This window comes from Schistocerca americana, chromosome 6 (genome assembly GCF_021461395.2).
Source record: "Schistocerca americana isolate TAMUIC-IGC-003095 chromosome 6, iqSchAmer2.1, whole genome shotgun sequence".
Taxonomy (NCBI): domain Eukaryota; kingdom Metazoa; phylum Arthropoda; class Insecta; order Orthoptera; family Acrididae; genus Schistocerca; species Schistocerca americana.
In genome coordinates, this window is record NC_060124.1 from 23,457,080 (window position 1) to 23,474,479 (window position 17,400).

General features: G+C 43.0%; 1 protein-coding gene across 1 annotated transcript in view; it reads right to left on the minus strand.

The window, feature by feature from the left end:
* The window catches only part of LOC124619377 (nesprin-1), a 635,455-nt gene that overhangs the window by 472,972 nt on the left and 145,083 nt on the right, over positions 1-17,400 (minus strand). The window contains exons 3-4 of the mRNA XM_047145705.1: positions 8,495-8,590; positions 6,612-6,695 (exon numbers count right to left, since the gene is read on the minus strand). Coding sequence (XP_047001661.1) covers positions 6,612-6,695; positions 8,495-8,590 — 180 coding nt within the window. The remainder of the gene's footprint in view (positions 1-6,611; positions 6,696-8,494; positions 8,591-17,400) is intronic.

Genomic DNA, 17,400 nt, shown 5'->3' on the forward strand with positions numbered 1-17,400 from the left:
ACGGCGACGTTCCGTCAAGTGTGAGTCCACCTTAACGCGGCTCCATACTACTACGGAATGCTGTGTCTAAATGGGCAGCTGCCACTTGCCCTAGACTGTTACCGTTCCCAGAACGAATTTTCACTCTGCAACTGAGTGTGCACTGTACTGAATCTTCCTAGCAGTCAAAACTCTGGGAGTGGATTCGAACTCGGGACTTCTGCCTTTGGCGGACAAGTGCTCTACCGACTGAGCCATCCAGGAACAATGCACGACGCTCCCTCACAGCTATACGAATAACAGATGTGAAGGCACCACTGCCGATATATCGTAACTAACTAGGGAAACTCCTCATCGCAAACCCTACCCCCTCGAATTTAGTGGTAAAAAAAGGGCCTATTGGATAGCCCCTCAAAAACTGAACACAGTTCAAGCATGTAAACAAGAAGAAGGTGTACTGTACAGTGAAAAAGAAGTAAAATAGAAACAGTGAACAGTCCTATCTCAAGAAGTGGACTGTCGACGGAAGAATAAGACTCAAGGCTAGTGTTTGTGTGATTACTGTTGGACTGCACCACGAGAGAGAGATCCACGTTCAAATCCCACTTGTATTCCATTTTTTTCCCCACAAAATTATCCGGTCATTGACGTGTCTGTTCTCCTTCTCTGGTCTGGGTAATTGGCATATTATCCATTGGTTATAGAATACGAGTCATGTGGTAAGAATGTATTACAGTCGTGAGTAAATGTGATGAACAGTGAGTGAGAGTAGGCGAGACGCTGCATAGACCCCTCACAGCAATGGAAACAACAAATAAACTGGTTAAACTATGTTACAACAAAGGAATTCAACAGTCAGGACTTCGAAAACAAAACGCAAGATTCGTAGGATGTGGTAATTGTGTAGAACAAATAGGAGGTACGTACGTTTGGGAGATCCCTTCCTCCCGTTGCAGACGGGCGTTACACCACAACAGAGACACAAATTTGAATACACCGCATAGACACGTCAATGATCGGACGGAGAGTTCATAATTTTGTGAAATACAAAACATGGGTCACGAGGGAGATTTGAACATGGATCTCCCCCTTCCCAAATCAACGCTGTGACCACATAAACACGACGGCATGGCAACTAATTTCGCTCGATGTTGCATATCTTGAGCTTGGACCGTTCACTCTTTTGATCTTGCTTCTTTTTTCACAGTTGAGTACATTTTATTCCTGTTTTCGTGCTTGATCTGCGTTCATTTTTTTACGAGCTATACACTGGGCCATTTTGCCACTAAATCTGAGAGGGGTGCGATGGGTAGCTTCCCTTGTAACTAGCCGATTACAAACAGCTGCTTCCAGTGGGTATCATTTCACTGGCCTTCTGGCAGGTTCCTGTACGTAACCGTTGCCGCTAACATGCGGGGGGAGTCGCCCCATTTGATGGCGCACACTTCGGCAGAAGAGGAACCGAGGGAAACTTCAGTCTGGGAGGAGTTCAGTTAACGGAGGAAATAATTCTGTAATAATTGTAGAAGAAGTTTTGTCAATACATTTGTAGGGAGTCGGAAGTTGTAAGTGGAAGTGACATCTCCGAATATATATATATTATTGAATGTTGGGAAAATTTATACTTTGTGTCAGCAAGTCAGTTTAACCCTTCAGAACGTACTTTTCAAGTAAAATTTTACGTTGTGGCTAGACGAAGTGACTGCTGTCTACGTACGGATGAGACAGATTAGCGATCATCTACTTGTCTCAAGAATTAATAAACTGTAATTCCATAGGGTCACTTCTATAATTTCATGAATGTCGTTAAATATAGATCTCCCTTATCTTAGGAAGCAGTGCATAGGTCTGTTTCAAGCACACGGTAAAATTCAAGAATCGCCTGCATTGTTGTTGTTGTTGTGGTCTTCAGTCCTGAGACTGGTTTGATGCAGCTCTCCATGCTACTCTATCCTGTGCAAGCTTCTTCATCTCCCAGTACCTACTGCAACCTACATCCTTCTGAATCTGCTTAGTGTATTCATCTCTTGGTCTCCCTCTACGATTTTTACCCTCCACGCTGCCCTCCAGTGCTAATTTGTGATCCCTTGATGCCTCAAAACATGTCCTACCAACCGATCCCTTCTTCTAGTCAAGTTGTGCCACAAACTTCTCTTCTCCCCAATCCTATTCAATACCTCCTCATTAGTTACGTGATCTACCCACCTTATCTTCAGCATTCTTCTGTAGCACCACATTTCGAAAGCTTCTATTCTCTTCTTGTCCAAACTAGTTTTCGTCCATGTTTCACTTCCATACATGGCTACACTCCATACAAATACTTTCAGAAACGACTTCCTGACACTTAAATCTATACTCGATGTTAACAAATTTCTCTTCTTGAGAAACGCTTTCCTTGCCATTGCCAGTCTACATTTTATATCCTCTCTACTTCGACCATCATCAGTTATTTTACTCCCTAAATAGCAAAACTCCTTTACTACTTTAAGTGTCTCATTTCCTAATCTAATTCCGTCAGCATCACCCGACTTAATTCGACTAAATTTCATTATCCTCGTTTTGATTTTGTTGATGTTCATCTTATATCCTCCTTTCAAGACACTGTCCATTCCGTTCAACTGCTCTTCCAAGTCTTTTGCTGTCTCTGACAGAATTACAATGTCATCGGCGAACCTTAAAGTTTTTACTTCTTCTCCATGAATTTTAATACCTACTCCGAATTTTTCTTTTGTTTCCTTTACTGCTTGCTCAATATACAGATTGAATAACATCGGGGAGAGGCTGCAACCCTGTCTCACTCCTTTCCCAACCACTGCTTCCCTTTCATGCCCCTCGACCCTTATAACTGCCATCTGGTTTCTGTACAAATTGTAAATAGCCTTTCGCTCCCTGTATTTTACCCCTGCCACCTTCAGAATTTGAAAGAGAGTATTCCAGTTAACATTGTCAAAAGCTTTCTCTAAGTCTACAAATGCTAGAAACGTAGGTTTGCCTTTTCTTAATCTTTCTTCTAAGATAAGTCGTAAGGTTCAAGAATCGCCTGCATACAGGGTGTTAATTATTGCACTCTATGAAGTAAAATCGTCATAACTTCTGAACGGTTTGCGTTAGGACGTCCAAACTGCACGCGTGGCCGCGTGGCATGATGGAAATTAGTATGCGCATGGTTTTGTTTAGCCCACTTTCATTTGGATGGGTTCGTCAATAAGCAAAACTGGCGCATTTCGGGGACTGATAATACGCATTTCGCGATCGAGAAGTCTCTTCATCCTGAACGGGTGGCTGAGTGGTGCGCAATGACAAGTCACGAAATAATCGGTGCGATATTCCTTGATGGCACGGCGATTACGGAACGGTACGTGAAGGTCTTGGAAGATGATTTCACCCCTGTTGCCCGAAATGGCCCAGATTTCGACAAGATGTGGTTCATGCAAGACGGAGTTCGACTCCATCGAAGCGGGAGACTGTTGAATGTCCTGGAGGAACACTTTAGGGACCGCATTCTGGCTTTGGGGTACTCAGAGGCCACTGGCATGGGCCTCGATTGGCCGCCATATTCTCCGGATCTAAACACATGCGACTTCTTTTTGTGGGGCTATATTAAAGACAAGACAGAAAGGGACTGGAGCAGACTGCTAGCAGGGGAAATGAAATTTCTCGGAGCAGTTAAGGGAAAAACAAGAATGGACAGAGTAAGGAATGTAGATATTAGAAAGGACCTTAAACAAGAAAGTATGAGAGAAGAAATTGAAAAAGAGAGACTAAGATGGTATGGGCATGTTAAGAGTGTGCGTGGGCAGTGACTCCCCAAAATTATGGAAGAACTAAAGATGGATGGAAACAGACCTAGAGGGCGACCAAGAACACGGTGGAAAACGGGAGTGAGAATATCTGTGGAAAGTACGGGTGTGACCTGGCAGCAAGGGGAGGAAGAAAAGTGGTGGGAGGACCGAGCCAAATTGAGAGGACTCGTCAGCACCCAGACCCAGCAGTAGCTGGAGCGGGATCCGGTTATACACTCCTGGAAATGGAAAAAAGAACACATTGACACCGGTGTGTCAGACCCACCATACTTGCTCCGGACACTGCGAGAGGGCTGTACAAGCAATGATCACACGCACGGCACAGCGGACACACCAGGAACCGCGGTGTTGGCCGTCGAATGGCGCTAGCTGCGCAGCATTTGTGCACCGCCGCCGTCAGTGTCAGCCAGTTTGCCGTGGCATACGGAGCTCCATCGCAGTCTTTAACACTGCTAGCATGCCGCGACAGCGTGGACGTGAACCGTATGTGCAGTTGACGGACGTTGAGCGAGGGCGTATAGTGGGCATGCGGGAGGCCGGGTGGACGTACCGCCGAATTGCTCAACACGTGGGGCGTGAGGTCTCCACAGTACATCGATGTTGTCGCCAGTGGTCGGCGGAAGGTGCACGTGCCCGTCGACCTGGGACCGGACCGCAGCGACGCACGGATGCACGCCAAGACCGTAGGATCCTACGCAGTGCCGTAGGGGACCGCACCGCCACTTCCCATTCGCAACCGTCTCCATGAAGCTGGGCTACGGTCCCGCACACCGTTAGGCCGTCTTCCGCTCACGCCCCAACATCGTGCAGCCCGCCTCCAGTGGTGTCGCGACAGGCGTGAATGGAGGGACGAATGGAGACGTGTCGTCTTCAGCGATGAGAGTCGCTTCTGCCTTGGTGCCAATGATGGTCGTATGCGTGTTTGGCGCCGTGCAGGTGAGCGCCACAATCAGGACTGCATACGACCGAGGCACACAGGGCCAACACCCGGCATCATGGTGTGGGGAGCGATCTCCTACACTGGCCGTACACCACTGGTGATCGTCGAGGGGACACTGAATAGTGCACGGTACATCCAAACCGTCATCGAACCCATCGTTCTACCATTCCTAGACCGGCAAGGGAACTTGTTGTTCCAACAGGACAATGCACGTCCGCATGTATCCCGTGCCACCCAACATGCTCTAGAAGGTGTAAGTCAACTACCCTGGCCAGCAAGATCTCCGGATCTGTCCCCCATTGAGCATGTTTGGGACTGGATGCAGCGTCGTCTCACGCGGTCTGCACGTCCAGCACGAACGCTGGTCCAACTGAGGCGCCAGGTGGAAATGGCATGGCAAGCCGTTCCACAGGACTACATCCAGCATCTCTACGATCGTCTCCATGGTTGAATAGCAGCCTGCATTGCTGCGAAAGGTGGATATACACTGTACTAGTGCCGACATTGTGCATGCTCTGTTGCCTGTGTCTATGTGCCTGTGGTTCTGCCAGTGTGATCATGTGATGTATCTGACCCCAGGAATGTGTCAATAAAGTTTCCCCTTCCTGGCACAATGAATTCACGGTGTTCTTATTTCAATTTCCAGGAGTGTAGATATAGATAGATATTAAAGACAAGGTACACAGCAATAGCCCCCAAACCATTGCGGAGCTGAAAACAGCCATTCAGGAGGTCATCGATAGCATCGATGTTCCGACACTTCGGTGGGTCATGCAGAATTTCGCTATTCGTCTGCACCACATGATGGCAGGCAAACAGAACATGTCATAACCTACATCCGAATTTCTGCAGCGATGTTTACCTGTTGAATAAAGTGTGTGAACGCCGTAGTTTGTAACTAACTTACGTTTTCCTCATATTTGACCGATAGCCAGGAGAACTATTAAATAATTCGGGAGATGGCTAACGGAGAGAAATCGTCCACGAAAGGAAAGCGTTCCATAATCGGGTCTCTGTCCGACACATATTTTTAGCCTGCCATGAAGTGCCTAGTGTTGCCGTTCGTTTGCACCTCACGGACGTCCTATTCTCCCAACAACAAGGTATTTTTCATTAAACTGGTACACTGTATTGTGGCATCATAACTGATCAGAATTTGTTCAAAAACATTGACCCGAATATCAACGGACGCAGTAACTAGCAAATTTGCCCGTGGAACAAATAGATGGTAAGTTTCAGGATGTTCAGCACAGCTGACCTTTCCATTTTTGCCCATGATATGTCTGCTGACCTTGCTGTCACCCCTAGTTGTCTTGTTCGTGTGCTGCTTGAATTTAAATGAGTAAAAATACAATCGCCAACTCACCTGCACTCTCGAAACCGTATCCTGTATTGACCGCGTCAGGGAAACGTTATACTCAGACAAAATCGAATATTTACGTGAATATCAAAAATAGTAATTCGGAACCGAGATCTTTATCAGCAATGAGAGGTGCTGATACGTTATTCGTAGAGCACGAGTAATCAACATTCCTTTATGAGATGTGAGAACTATTACATAGATCAGTTTACAGCTTCATCATATGACATCACAACTTTTTTAACTGACTGCGGGAATCTCGACAAGAAAGTAAACTTTTACTTCGTCACATGCCTAGGCATAAAAAATTAGAGCTGAGTTTGAGACTAAGTATCATTCAGATAGATATGTATGAAGAACTGGCCATCTCTCAGGGACCGTATGTTGTTACACGCCGTTTCTGTGTCGAAAATAATTTACTCTGAACTAAGTTAGTTTTCAATGGTAGAGAAGGACACACACACCATAGATTACAGAAGTAGTACAGATGTATTCCTATAATTATATAAAGTATGTTCTAATAAATTACCTTTTTGCTTTGTAGAAACTGAAGTGCAGTATTGGCGTTGCTAAGGAAATGTGGCCTTTTCAAGTTGCGTCCCCTCTCCATGGGCTGAAAACAATTACACTATTTTAGATATAGGCACTGAAGTACATTAAAAATATTCATAACTGATGCTGCACTAACAAATGATTTTGACCTGTACGAATGCAGGAGAAAGTAGTTGAAGTCGTCAAAGACCAGGATTTCGAAATGTGGGTGTAAATAACGACCTACATGTAGATTCTATATACCAAGAGCCAACCTTAATTCTTCTTTGTAGCTATATAAATACTGTAGTCAGTTTCAATATGTAAGCATCCTGAAGAGCAGGATTCATGCCTGTTCAAGAGACGCACTCCAGCTCCTGGTAGTCGGAACAGGATCTTGAAATAGGGTTCATAATTTTAAGTACTTGGGAGTGAGGTTTAAAGAGAGCGCATTCGTGTGAGGCAGAGGTGAAAACTAGGATATAAGGCGGAAACCGATCATATTTCAGTCTCCGTGAGCTTTTTAAATCTCGCAGTCTGTTAAGGAATTTCAGAGTCCAGCTGTACGGAACACAGGACCAACCCGACGTAGTTCATGGTTATGAAACTTGGAGCGTCCGAAAGAAATACTTTAATATTCTTCTCGTTTGCGATGGATTTGTTTATAAATAACTAATCTACAACCAGTCACGATTTTCTTTTTTTCATATTTTACACGACGCATTTCGGAAAATGACTCCTATTTTCAAGTACGTATTTCTCTGTACTATGCCGTTTTTAAGCAATGTTTTCGATGTGTTAGGTTCTGCAATACATAAAAAAAGCGCAGTTTTTGGCTAGTTATCGATTGTTATACGTAGTTAGTGGCGAAATTTGGAAGAACTTGTACTTGCAGTTTTCTTAGGACAATAAAAAACACTCTGCCGGGCGCTTTACTGTGAATAGCAGAGTAATCATATAGATGTAGATGTAGATAAATAACTTGAAATTGCGCGTTTTTTGTATATTGCAGTAAAGCTAACAAAACGAAGCAGAACCTCACTCATCGAAAACATTAGGTAAAAATGGCATAGTACAAAGGAATACACACTTGAAAATTGGAATCACTTTCCGAAACGCGTCTTGTAAAGCGTGAATTAAAGAAAATCGGGACTGGTTGCAGAAAAGTTATTTATAAGCAAACCCATTGTTTTCACAGTCGCAGGTTTAAAAAAATGGACAAAATCAGATTCTTGTTTTCGAACGGAAAGATTTAAGTAAGATCATCTATGGCCCAGTAGAAGATGGAATTCCTGGGGCATAGAGTATCATGTATAATTATGAGCTGTGTGAGACTGCAACAGCCCAAATATTATAGGTGTGATGAATATCAAACGACTTGTGTGGATGGACAGGTCATGTCGCACGGATGGACGAACGCCGATGACCTTCAAAATCTATGGATTTAACTACCCGCGGAAGAAGACCAGTAGGCAGACCTAAAAAGATGTGGAGAGATTCAATCCATGAGGACTTGCTGCAGATCAGCACAGAGGGTGGCTGCTGGCACAAAGCAGGAAATAGAATCCAATGGAAGAGGAGGGTTCCAGCTGTGTGTTCTCCTCTGGGCCTGGTCGCGTAAAGTAAGTATGGACATGCAAGTACATATCTTTTAATTAGTTTCCGGCAGTTTATCAGTGGTATTTTTATTGCTTTTGTTTATTTACATACACACGAATGAAAAACAAATAAATCATGTGTCCCATTGCCAACAGTAACACACGGGCCTTACGTGATTGTAGACCGGCCCTGGTGTAACTAACTACCTTCCCCTGTGTAATATACTCAGAACACCATATCCACACAAGCTCCTTTGACATAATGAATAGGGAATTAACTCACCAGCTTCTCTCCAGACAGGACTTCCAGCAGCGCAAGAAGTTTCGTTCCATCCTTCAGGTCCTCGATCAAGTCGTTTATCCTTAGCGGTGGAACTCGCTGCAAAATACATAATTACATGAGTACAAGAATACTGTCGTTATTACAATAGTTATAAATAGATAACTGTTTCCGTATTTGCAGAGTATTCAGTTCACGCTGTTTGTTGCACTGTGTACCTTAAATGAAGATAGTAATGGAACTTTAATTAATCATATGTGCGTGTATAACATACAAAACGCGGATCCCTTGAACATTTACTTGTGGCTGGTACCAAACTGAAAAAAGAATTTGGGAAACAAGCAGTGTCAGCCTTCTCATTGGTTTGTATTATTTCTTGGTTTGATTAAAAAAAAAAAAAAAAAAAAAAAAGGACTGCAAAGCACGTGGGCTTTTCTTGTTCGAATGTTACCCGAATATAATAAGCTTCCGTTATTTCTAAAATAGGAATATTAACTTTCTTCAATCTCATCTTAAGCGCCAAACTTTGTGTGAGGGGTGTTCTTTGATATTTTGCCTCGTTCATTGTTAATGGTTTCATTGTGTCGAGAGGTACTGCTGTTCGCTGAGCTAATGCGCAGGGAATTTACCCAGAAATTACAGCTCAAACAAAAATTAATGAAAGCACTTTTTTCACACGCTTTCTAATTTGCAGTTAATAGACTTTTTTTACCGTTCTGCCGTCGCCCCAAGTAATTTTCTCGGTACACATTGGCATTGCTGTTAAGCGTGAGTCAGGCCACTGATGGTGACTTGACTTAATTACTTGGAAAGTCGGGAGTACAGCCAAGAGTTAAACACAGTCTCTCGGAAGTCTGTATTTGAGCACAACAAGACAGTCTCAATCGGAGGCATGTGCTATGTAAATATGTAGAACATCAGGTAAACAAATACTGATAGGAGACCTACTACCATCTCAAGAAAACAGATTTCGACATTTAAATGTTTCAAGCACATAGCGCTAACCACAACTCACCTGGAAAATGAATTTTACGGTAAAGCGGTAGATACGTTTCCTTGAGAATGTTTCCCTTTTTTGTGTGCTGCAGTGTACACAATGTCAAGAAGAATGATTGTAACCCTGCGAGTGAGTCCTACGGTTCACTGACAAGGGGAGGCCGCCAATTGTGAAACTCAGATACGATTCATACTGCGCATAATAAAAGCTCATGGCCAGAGGTGTAATGTGGCAAAGCACCAAGATGCACTTCTCAGCCGTTGTCGAGAAAATCAACAGTTAAAAGAAATCGTTGCGGTGAAATACTCTCTACGATTAATAGTTTTCTACAGCGTTGTGGCGCAGCGGTAAGCGTTCGGGTTCGTAATCCGAAGGTCGCCGGATCGAATCTCGCGCCATGCAATTTTTTTAATTATTAGTTTTTTGTAATTCAAATTATATATATATATATATATATATATATATATATATATATATAAACTATTAATGAATTGCTTATGCATGTTGGTGAAGGTGGATCGCTCTCCAATTGTACCGCCTCCATTTTTCCGTTTTTTTAACAGGGTGTACCAAAACTCTCCCGTCCGCAGTGATTTTCGACGATGTTATAAGTTGCGCTAGGGACCGCATCTACCTTCTTTCGAAGTTAGCAGGCAACTACGCTGTTATGCGGCGGCTCGTTTCGGCCCATTCAACATCTGTCCTTCAAGTGTAACGAGCGAGTAACGAAGTTTATATTTCATACCTGCCACAGCGAATTTGTGTTCGTGGGGTCTCATTTCTAATTCGAACGTTTGACTTACGTTATACGTATTCGTTTCGGAATATCGTTTCTACGTCTTCCGTTGACTATACGTGGTTAACATTATGAAGACAATTAATAACATTTGTGAAATACAACTTTGTTTGCGGAAAACATAATGATGTTCGAAGTCGCCAGTTTTTCCACGACAAACGACTTTCAACAACTTATTATATGCAGAATTGTTGCAACTGATTGCCGGAATATATATATATATATATATATATATATATATATATATATATATATATATATATATATATATATCTGAATTACAAAAAACAAATACTAAAGAAAAAAGTTGCATGGTGCGAGATTCGAGCCGGCGACCTTCGGATTACAAACCCGAGCGCTTACCGCTGCGCCACGACGCTGTGGAAAATTGTTAATCGTAGAGAGTATTTCACCGCAACAGTTTCTTTTAACTGTCGATTTTCTCGACAACGGCTGAGAAGTGCATCTTGGTGCTTTGCCACATTACACCTCTGGCCATGAGCTTTTATTATGCGCAGTATGAATCGAATCTGAATTTCACAATTGGCGGCCTCCCCTTGTGAGTACGATCAATGGTATAGTCAAAATACTTTCTTAGGAAGCAGTGCTTCAACTGCACTCCATTCACCGCCACCGCCTACCATCATGATATGAGGGTCTGAGGATGGTCAAACACTGACCGAAACCGGTTGCAATCGAAATAAATGTTTTTGCGGTCGAGACTCTTTCTGTCCATTTGTAAAATACTTTTAGCCAGACCGCTGTTTCTCCACGACAAACGTTCACCATAATTATCGTTTCTACCTGTTGCCGCGTCAAGGAAAGCTGCAACAATGACTGTGTGGTGAGTGCTCTGGTGCTTCAGATGTAGCAATTCGCATTGTCCGTGTGGCAAACAAGCCCATTTTGTGACTCTAGGTACGTGAGGGATGTGTTAACGGCAGAATTATACCACTTCCATTTAGGGCCAGGGACTACTACTCACTCGGAAGTGATGTCAAAATGACGTGCCACTCGATGCGGCAGACGCCATATTGACTTTGGCATACTTAGCTGTTTTAGATTATAACTTGCTAGTATGCCGTTTCAAGGCAATGGGGCATTGAAGATTTATCACAAATGCATCACTCTTATAATTAAATGTGAGTTAGTGGCGCTTCATCCATATGAGCCCACGAAAATGTCATGTCTTGGGCGTAGTGTAGTGGACAAGGGCGTGGATTATAGAGTTGAAGGAAGTAGATTCGCATCCCGCTATATGCTAATTCTTTTTCATTTTAACATTTTTAACACATTCTGGAATTTTCTTGTGAATGTAATATAAGTATGTTCTGCAATATTCACCGTTATTTACATATAAATCCCCGTTCCCTGAAGAAAGAGTTTCTCCGATTATGTGAGCTGTTTGATTACAAAACGATGGATGGAAGAAATATTTGACTGTTTGACGATCTTTCCTTCGCGGGGACCACAGTCATATAGAATTTTTCGAATGAAATTTCACCATTTGGTCGTTAATTGTCGATTTATTTTACACAGTCATGATTTCGACTTTATTACGTGTCTGTCACACGTTGTCGTTCGTCAGTTATGTAAATTAACTGACCAAGCCAGTTGATGAACAGAAGCGACGAACGCAAATCACAGGAATATATTAGCTCTTAAATACGCCATGCTTTGTATTAATGGTTTCTCACTGTCCACAATGTCATCCATATTATATATCTTTGATACGTACTCTATCCAATAATATGACACCTGGTTCGTATGACCAGAATTAAGTTTCTTCGGCGATAACATGTCACAGACAGGTCAGACATATTTTAAAATTCAAACAAACACTTGAGAATGGCTATAATAAAGCCGAAATCATGACTGTGTAAAATTAATGAACAATTAACAGCCAAACGGAGAAAATTTCTTTCAAAAAAGATTTTGGCTGTTTATTTCCAAATATGTTGCGATTTACGTGTGCGTGGCTAGGCAGGATCCTAAGAGGGCAGCTTAAATTGCTGCGAGTAAAACGAGCTATGCTTTATGCGTGGAAAGATCCTTAAGAGACAGATATTTTACATGTTACAAACAATAACAAGCACTTTCGGCCAAGTCGACAATACGTCTGTCCTCTCGAGTGCTAGTCACCCAGAGCCATGGAGTTGAGTTGGCCCAATTGAACCCACTGAACCCATATTCGCAAGACAGTCGTGCAATCCCAACCAACGCAATGTCGCGAAACGATAAACTGCAATCTCGATAAGCAACAATAATGCCGCCATCGACTTCTGACTCGCTCTGATAGGCATGTACCTCATGCACGAGGCATAACAACAAAAATTCAAATGAGACATCTGCATGAGAATCCAACTACGCAGTCTTTCCTTCTATACACAATTCAGATGGCGTTGGTCCTGACTACTTTAAGCGGTTGAGCTGAAATGTGAATCATTTGCGTATCCAAACACATTTCATGCCAATTTGACGTCTTTTGGTCCGCAGCTCGTGGTCGTGCGGAAGCGTTCTCGCTTCCCACGCCCGGGTTCCCGGGTTCGATTCCCGGCGGGGTCGGGGATTTTCTCTGCCTCGTGATGACTGGATGTTGTGTGATGTCCTTAGGTTAGTTAGGTTTAAGTAGTTCTAAGTTCTAGGGGACTGATGACCATAGATGTTAAGTCCCATAGAGCTCAGAGCCATTTGAACCATTTGACGTCTTTTGCACGTTTTTGACGTATTCATCGTATGGCCAGAAGCGTAAGTACAAAAAATTAAGTTCTGAGATCTACATCTGCATCTACATCCATACTCTGCAAAGCCATTGTGAAGTGCATGGTAGAGGGTACTTCTCATTGTGCCAGTTACTAGAGCTTCTTTCCAATCCCGCGTCCGGGCCATCCTGATTTAGGTTTTCCGTGATTTTCCTAAATCACTCCAGGCAAATGCCGGGAAGGTTCCTCTGAAAGGGCACGGCCGACTTCCTTCCCTAATTCGATGAGACCTATGACCACGCTGTCTGGTCTCCTACCCCGAAACAACCAACCAACTTCTTTCCAATCTATTCACGCAAGAGCGCGGGAAGAATGACTGTTCAAATGCCACTGTGCACACTGTAATCCTCATTTTCTCCTCGCGGTCCCTATGGAAGCGATACGTAGCGGGTTGTGGCGCATTCATAGTCATAATTTAAAGCCAGCTTTTTAAACTTTGTAAGTAGGCTTTCTCGACAGTTTGCGTGTATCTTCAAGTGTCTGCCAGTTCACTTTCTTCGCCGTCTTCGTAACACTCTCGCTCAAATAAAACGAACTGTGACCATTCGCGCTGCTCTTCTCTGTGTACGTTCGATATCCCCAGTCACTCCTATTTGCTATGGGTCCCACACTCTTGAGCAAAATGTTACACCCCTGTGTACGTTCGATATCCCCAGTCACTCCTATTTGCTATGGGTCCCACACTCTTGAGCAAAATGTTACACCCAGGTATTTGTATGAGCTGGAATTTTCCAGCTGTTACTCGTTGATACTGCAGTCTCAAGACGCTACAACTTTTCATTTCGTGAAACGCAAAATTTTACATTTTTTATCATTTAAAGCGAGTTGCCAAACTTCGCACCACTTTGAAATCTTATCAAAGTCTGACTGAATATTTGTGCAGCTTTTTTTTAGACAGTAATTGTAGATAAATGTATAATCAACGAAAAGTCTGATGTTACTATTAATGTTATCTGAAAGGTCATTAATATACAACATAAACAGCAGGGGTCCCAACACAGTCCCCTGGGGCACACCCGAAGTCGAAGACTCTGCATCCAAAATAACATACTACGTCGGCCCTACCAAAAATCACAGTGCAGTCAAAAATTTCGCGTGATATCCCATATGAACGTACTTTTGATAATAAGCGTAGATTTGGTACTTAATTAAGCGCATTTCTGAAATCGAGAAGTATGGCATCGACCTGACTGCTTCGATCCATGGCTTTCATGTTGTAATGTGAGAACAGTGCGAGTTGGGTTTCACATGATCTACATTTTTGAAATCCATGCTGGTTGTCATGGGGGAGGTCGTTCTGTTCGTGATATCTCATTATGTTTGAGCTCAGAATATGTTGTAAGGCACTGTAACAAATGAACGTCAAGAGTATTGGGCAATATCTGGACACTATCTTTGGTACCATTTACAGCCTTTACATCTTAGAGTTTCTTTAGGTTTTGTGACAGATCGGTCGATAATACATTGCTACAGCAGCTGTTGAAGGCTTCACGCATTGCTCTCTTGTAAGCCAAAAGCGTTTCATTCAGCATCTCCCTATCTCTAGCTATATTGTTTGTTTCATAGTTATTATGGAGATCTCTGTTCCTTTATCTTTCTTTTACAAAGACTATATACCATGGAGGGTCCTTCTCATCTTGGTTTGTTCTACTAGATACATATCTATCAAGTGCATTGTCACCTGTTGTCCTAAACCTGAGCCACAGTAGTTCTACATGCTTCTCTCCACAGCTAAATACTTAGACTTCCTTATGGAGATACACTACTGCGTCTTCTGAAAATATAAATACTTCGACTTCTTTTAGTTGACATTTGTCTTTGGTGGTCATGTTGTTGCAAGTGTCTCATGGCCACTTATAATAGTTTCTACGTGTATATACTCAAAGAGATCAGGTTTATGTTGTTGTTAGGTTAAACAAAGACATAGGGGCTATTTTTTGTTATTAGGTCCAATATATTTCCGTAATGGGTGGGCTTCCGAACAGTCTTCTAGGTGTTCTCAGATAATGCATTTACATCTACATCGATACTCTGCACATCACATTTAAGTGCCTGGCAGAGTGTTCATCGAAGCACCTTCACAATTCTCTATTATTCCAATCTCGTACAGCGCGCGGAAAGAACGAACAGCTATATCTTTCCGTAAGAGCTCTGATTTCCTTTATTTTATCGTGGTAATCGTTCCTCCCTATGTAGTTCGGTGTCAAATATTTTCGCATTCGGTGGAGGAAGCTGGTGATTGGAATTCCGTGAGAAGATTTCGCTGCAACGAAAAACGCCTTTATTTTAATGATGTCCACCCCAAATCCTGTGTCATTTCAGTGAAACTCTCTCCCCTATTTCGCGATAATACAAAACGTGCTGCCCTTCTTTGAGCTTTTTCGATGTACTCCGTGAATTGTATCTGGTAAGGATCCCACACCGTGCAACAGTATTCTAAAAGGGGGCGGACAAGCGTAGTGTAGGCGGTCTCCTTAGCAGATATGTTACATTTTCTGTCCTGCCAATAAAACCCAGTCCTTGGTTAGTCTTCCCCACAACATTTTCTACGTGTTCCTTCCAATTTAAGTTGTTCGTAATTATAATTCCTAGGTATTTAGTTGAATTTACGTCCTTTAGATTTGACTGATTTATCGTGTAACCGAAGTTAAACGGATTCCTTTTAGCACTCATGTGGATGACCTCACACTTTTCGTTATTTAGAGTCAAAAATGGTTCAAATGGCTCTGAGCACTATGGGACTTAACTTCTGAGGTCATCAGTCCCCTAGAACTTAGAACTACTTAAACCTAACTAACCTAAAGACATCACACACATCCATGCCCGAGGCAGGATTCGAACCTGCGACCGTAGCGGTAGCGCGGTTCCAGACTGTAGCGCCTAGAACCGCTCGACCAAACGCCCGGCTATTTAGAGTCAATTGCCAATTTTCGCACCACACAGATATCTTTTCTAAATCGTTTTGCAATTTGTTTTGATCTTCTGATAGCTTTATTAGTCGATAAACGACAGCGTCATCTGCAAGCACCCTAATACGGCTGCTGAGATTGTCTCCCAAATCGTTCATAAAGATAAGGAACAGCAAAGGGCCTAGAACACTACCTTGGGGAACGCCAGAAATCACTTCTATTTTACTCGACGACTTTCTGTCAATTACTACGAACTGTGACCTCTCTGACAGGAAATCATGAGTTCAGTCACATAACGTACACGATATTCCATTAGCACGCAGTTTCACTACAAGCCTCTTGTGTGAAACAGTGTCATTTAGTAATGTTTCGCACTACATCTTGTTACATCCACCACTCACAAAACTGCAGTTATCCCAGTTGATTGCTGGATGATTAAAGTCTTCCTCAGTGGCGACAATATCACTGGGGAACTTAAAGTACTGAACAATAATTTCGTCTAAAGTTCCCAGAATGAGATTTTCACTCTGCAGCGGAGTGTGCGCTGATATGAAACTTCCTGGCAGATTAAAACTGTGTGCCCGACCGAGACTCGAACTCGGGACCTTTGCCTTTCGCGGGCAAGTGCTCTACCAACTGAGCTACCGAAGCACGACTCACGCCCGGTACTCACAGCTTTACTTCTGCCAGTACCTCGTCTCCTACCTTCCAAACTTCACATAAGCTCTCCTGCGAACCTTGCAGAACTAGCACTCCTGAAAGAAAGGATATTGCGGAGACATGGCTTAGCCACAGAGCACTTGCCCGCGAAAGGCAAAGGTCCCGAGTTCGAGTCTCGGTCGGGCACACAGTTTTAATCTGCCAGGAAGTTTCGTCTAAAGTTTTCGGTTAGATGTCTGGGTAAGTGTGATGGTCGATACTAGGATACAGTTATCAGTTTATGCCCACTCTTGATATTGAGCCTTGCCGTCCAAACAATCTCACATGCAACTTCAATTTGTTTCTTGGTTGATTTGAGTTTCTCGTCTACTGCGACAAATTCACCACCAACCTCCTTTCAGTGTATAAATTTTCCCGAAATATCTCACTGCTCTCAATTCAAAGTTTTAACCAGCTCTCGCTAACTCGTGTAGTGTGAGCTTCACAGGTTTCTAGGAGCGCATCAAACTCTGGCACTCTGTTGTGAATGCATCGGCAAATTTTCCCGAAATATCTCACTGCTCTCAATTCAAAGTTTTAACCAGCTCTCGCTAACTCGTGTAGTGTGAGCTTCACAGGTTTCTAGGAGCGCATCAAACTCTGGCACTCTGTTGTGAATGCATCGGCAGTTAAGCACTTGGATTTAAATACTCTCGTCTGTAGAGGGCATTTATTTGGATCTTATGTTTACACTCCAGTTCGCCTGCAGCTATCCTTATCTGGACTGCTTAGGGAGTTGCCTAATG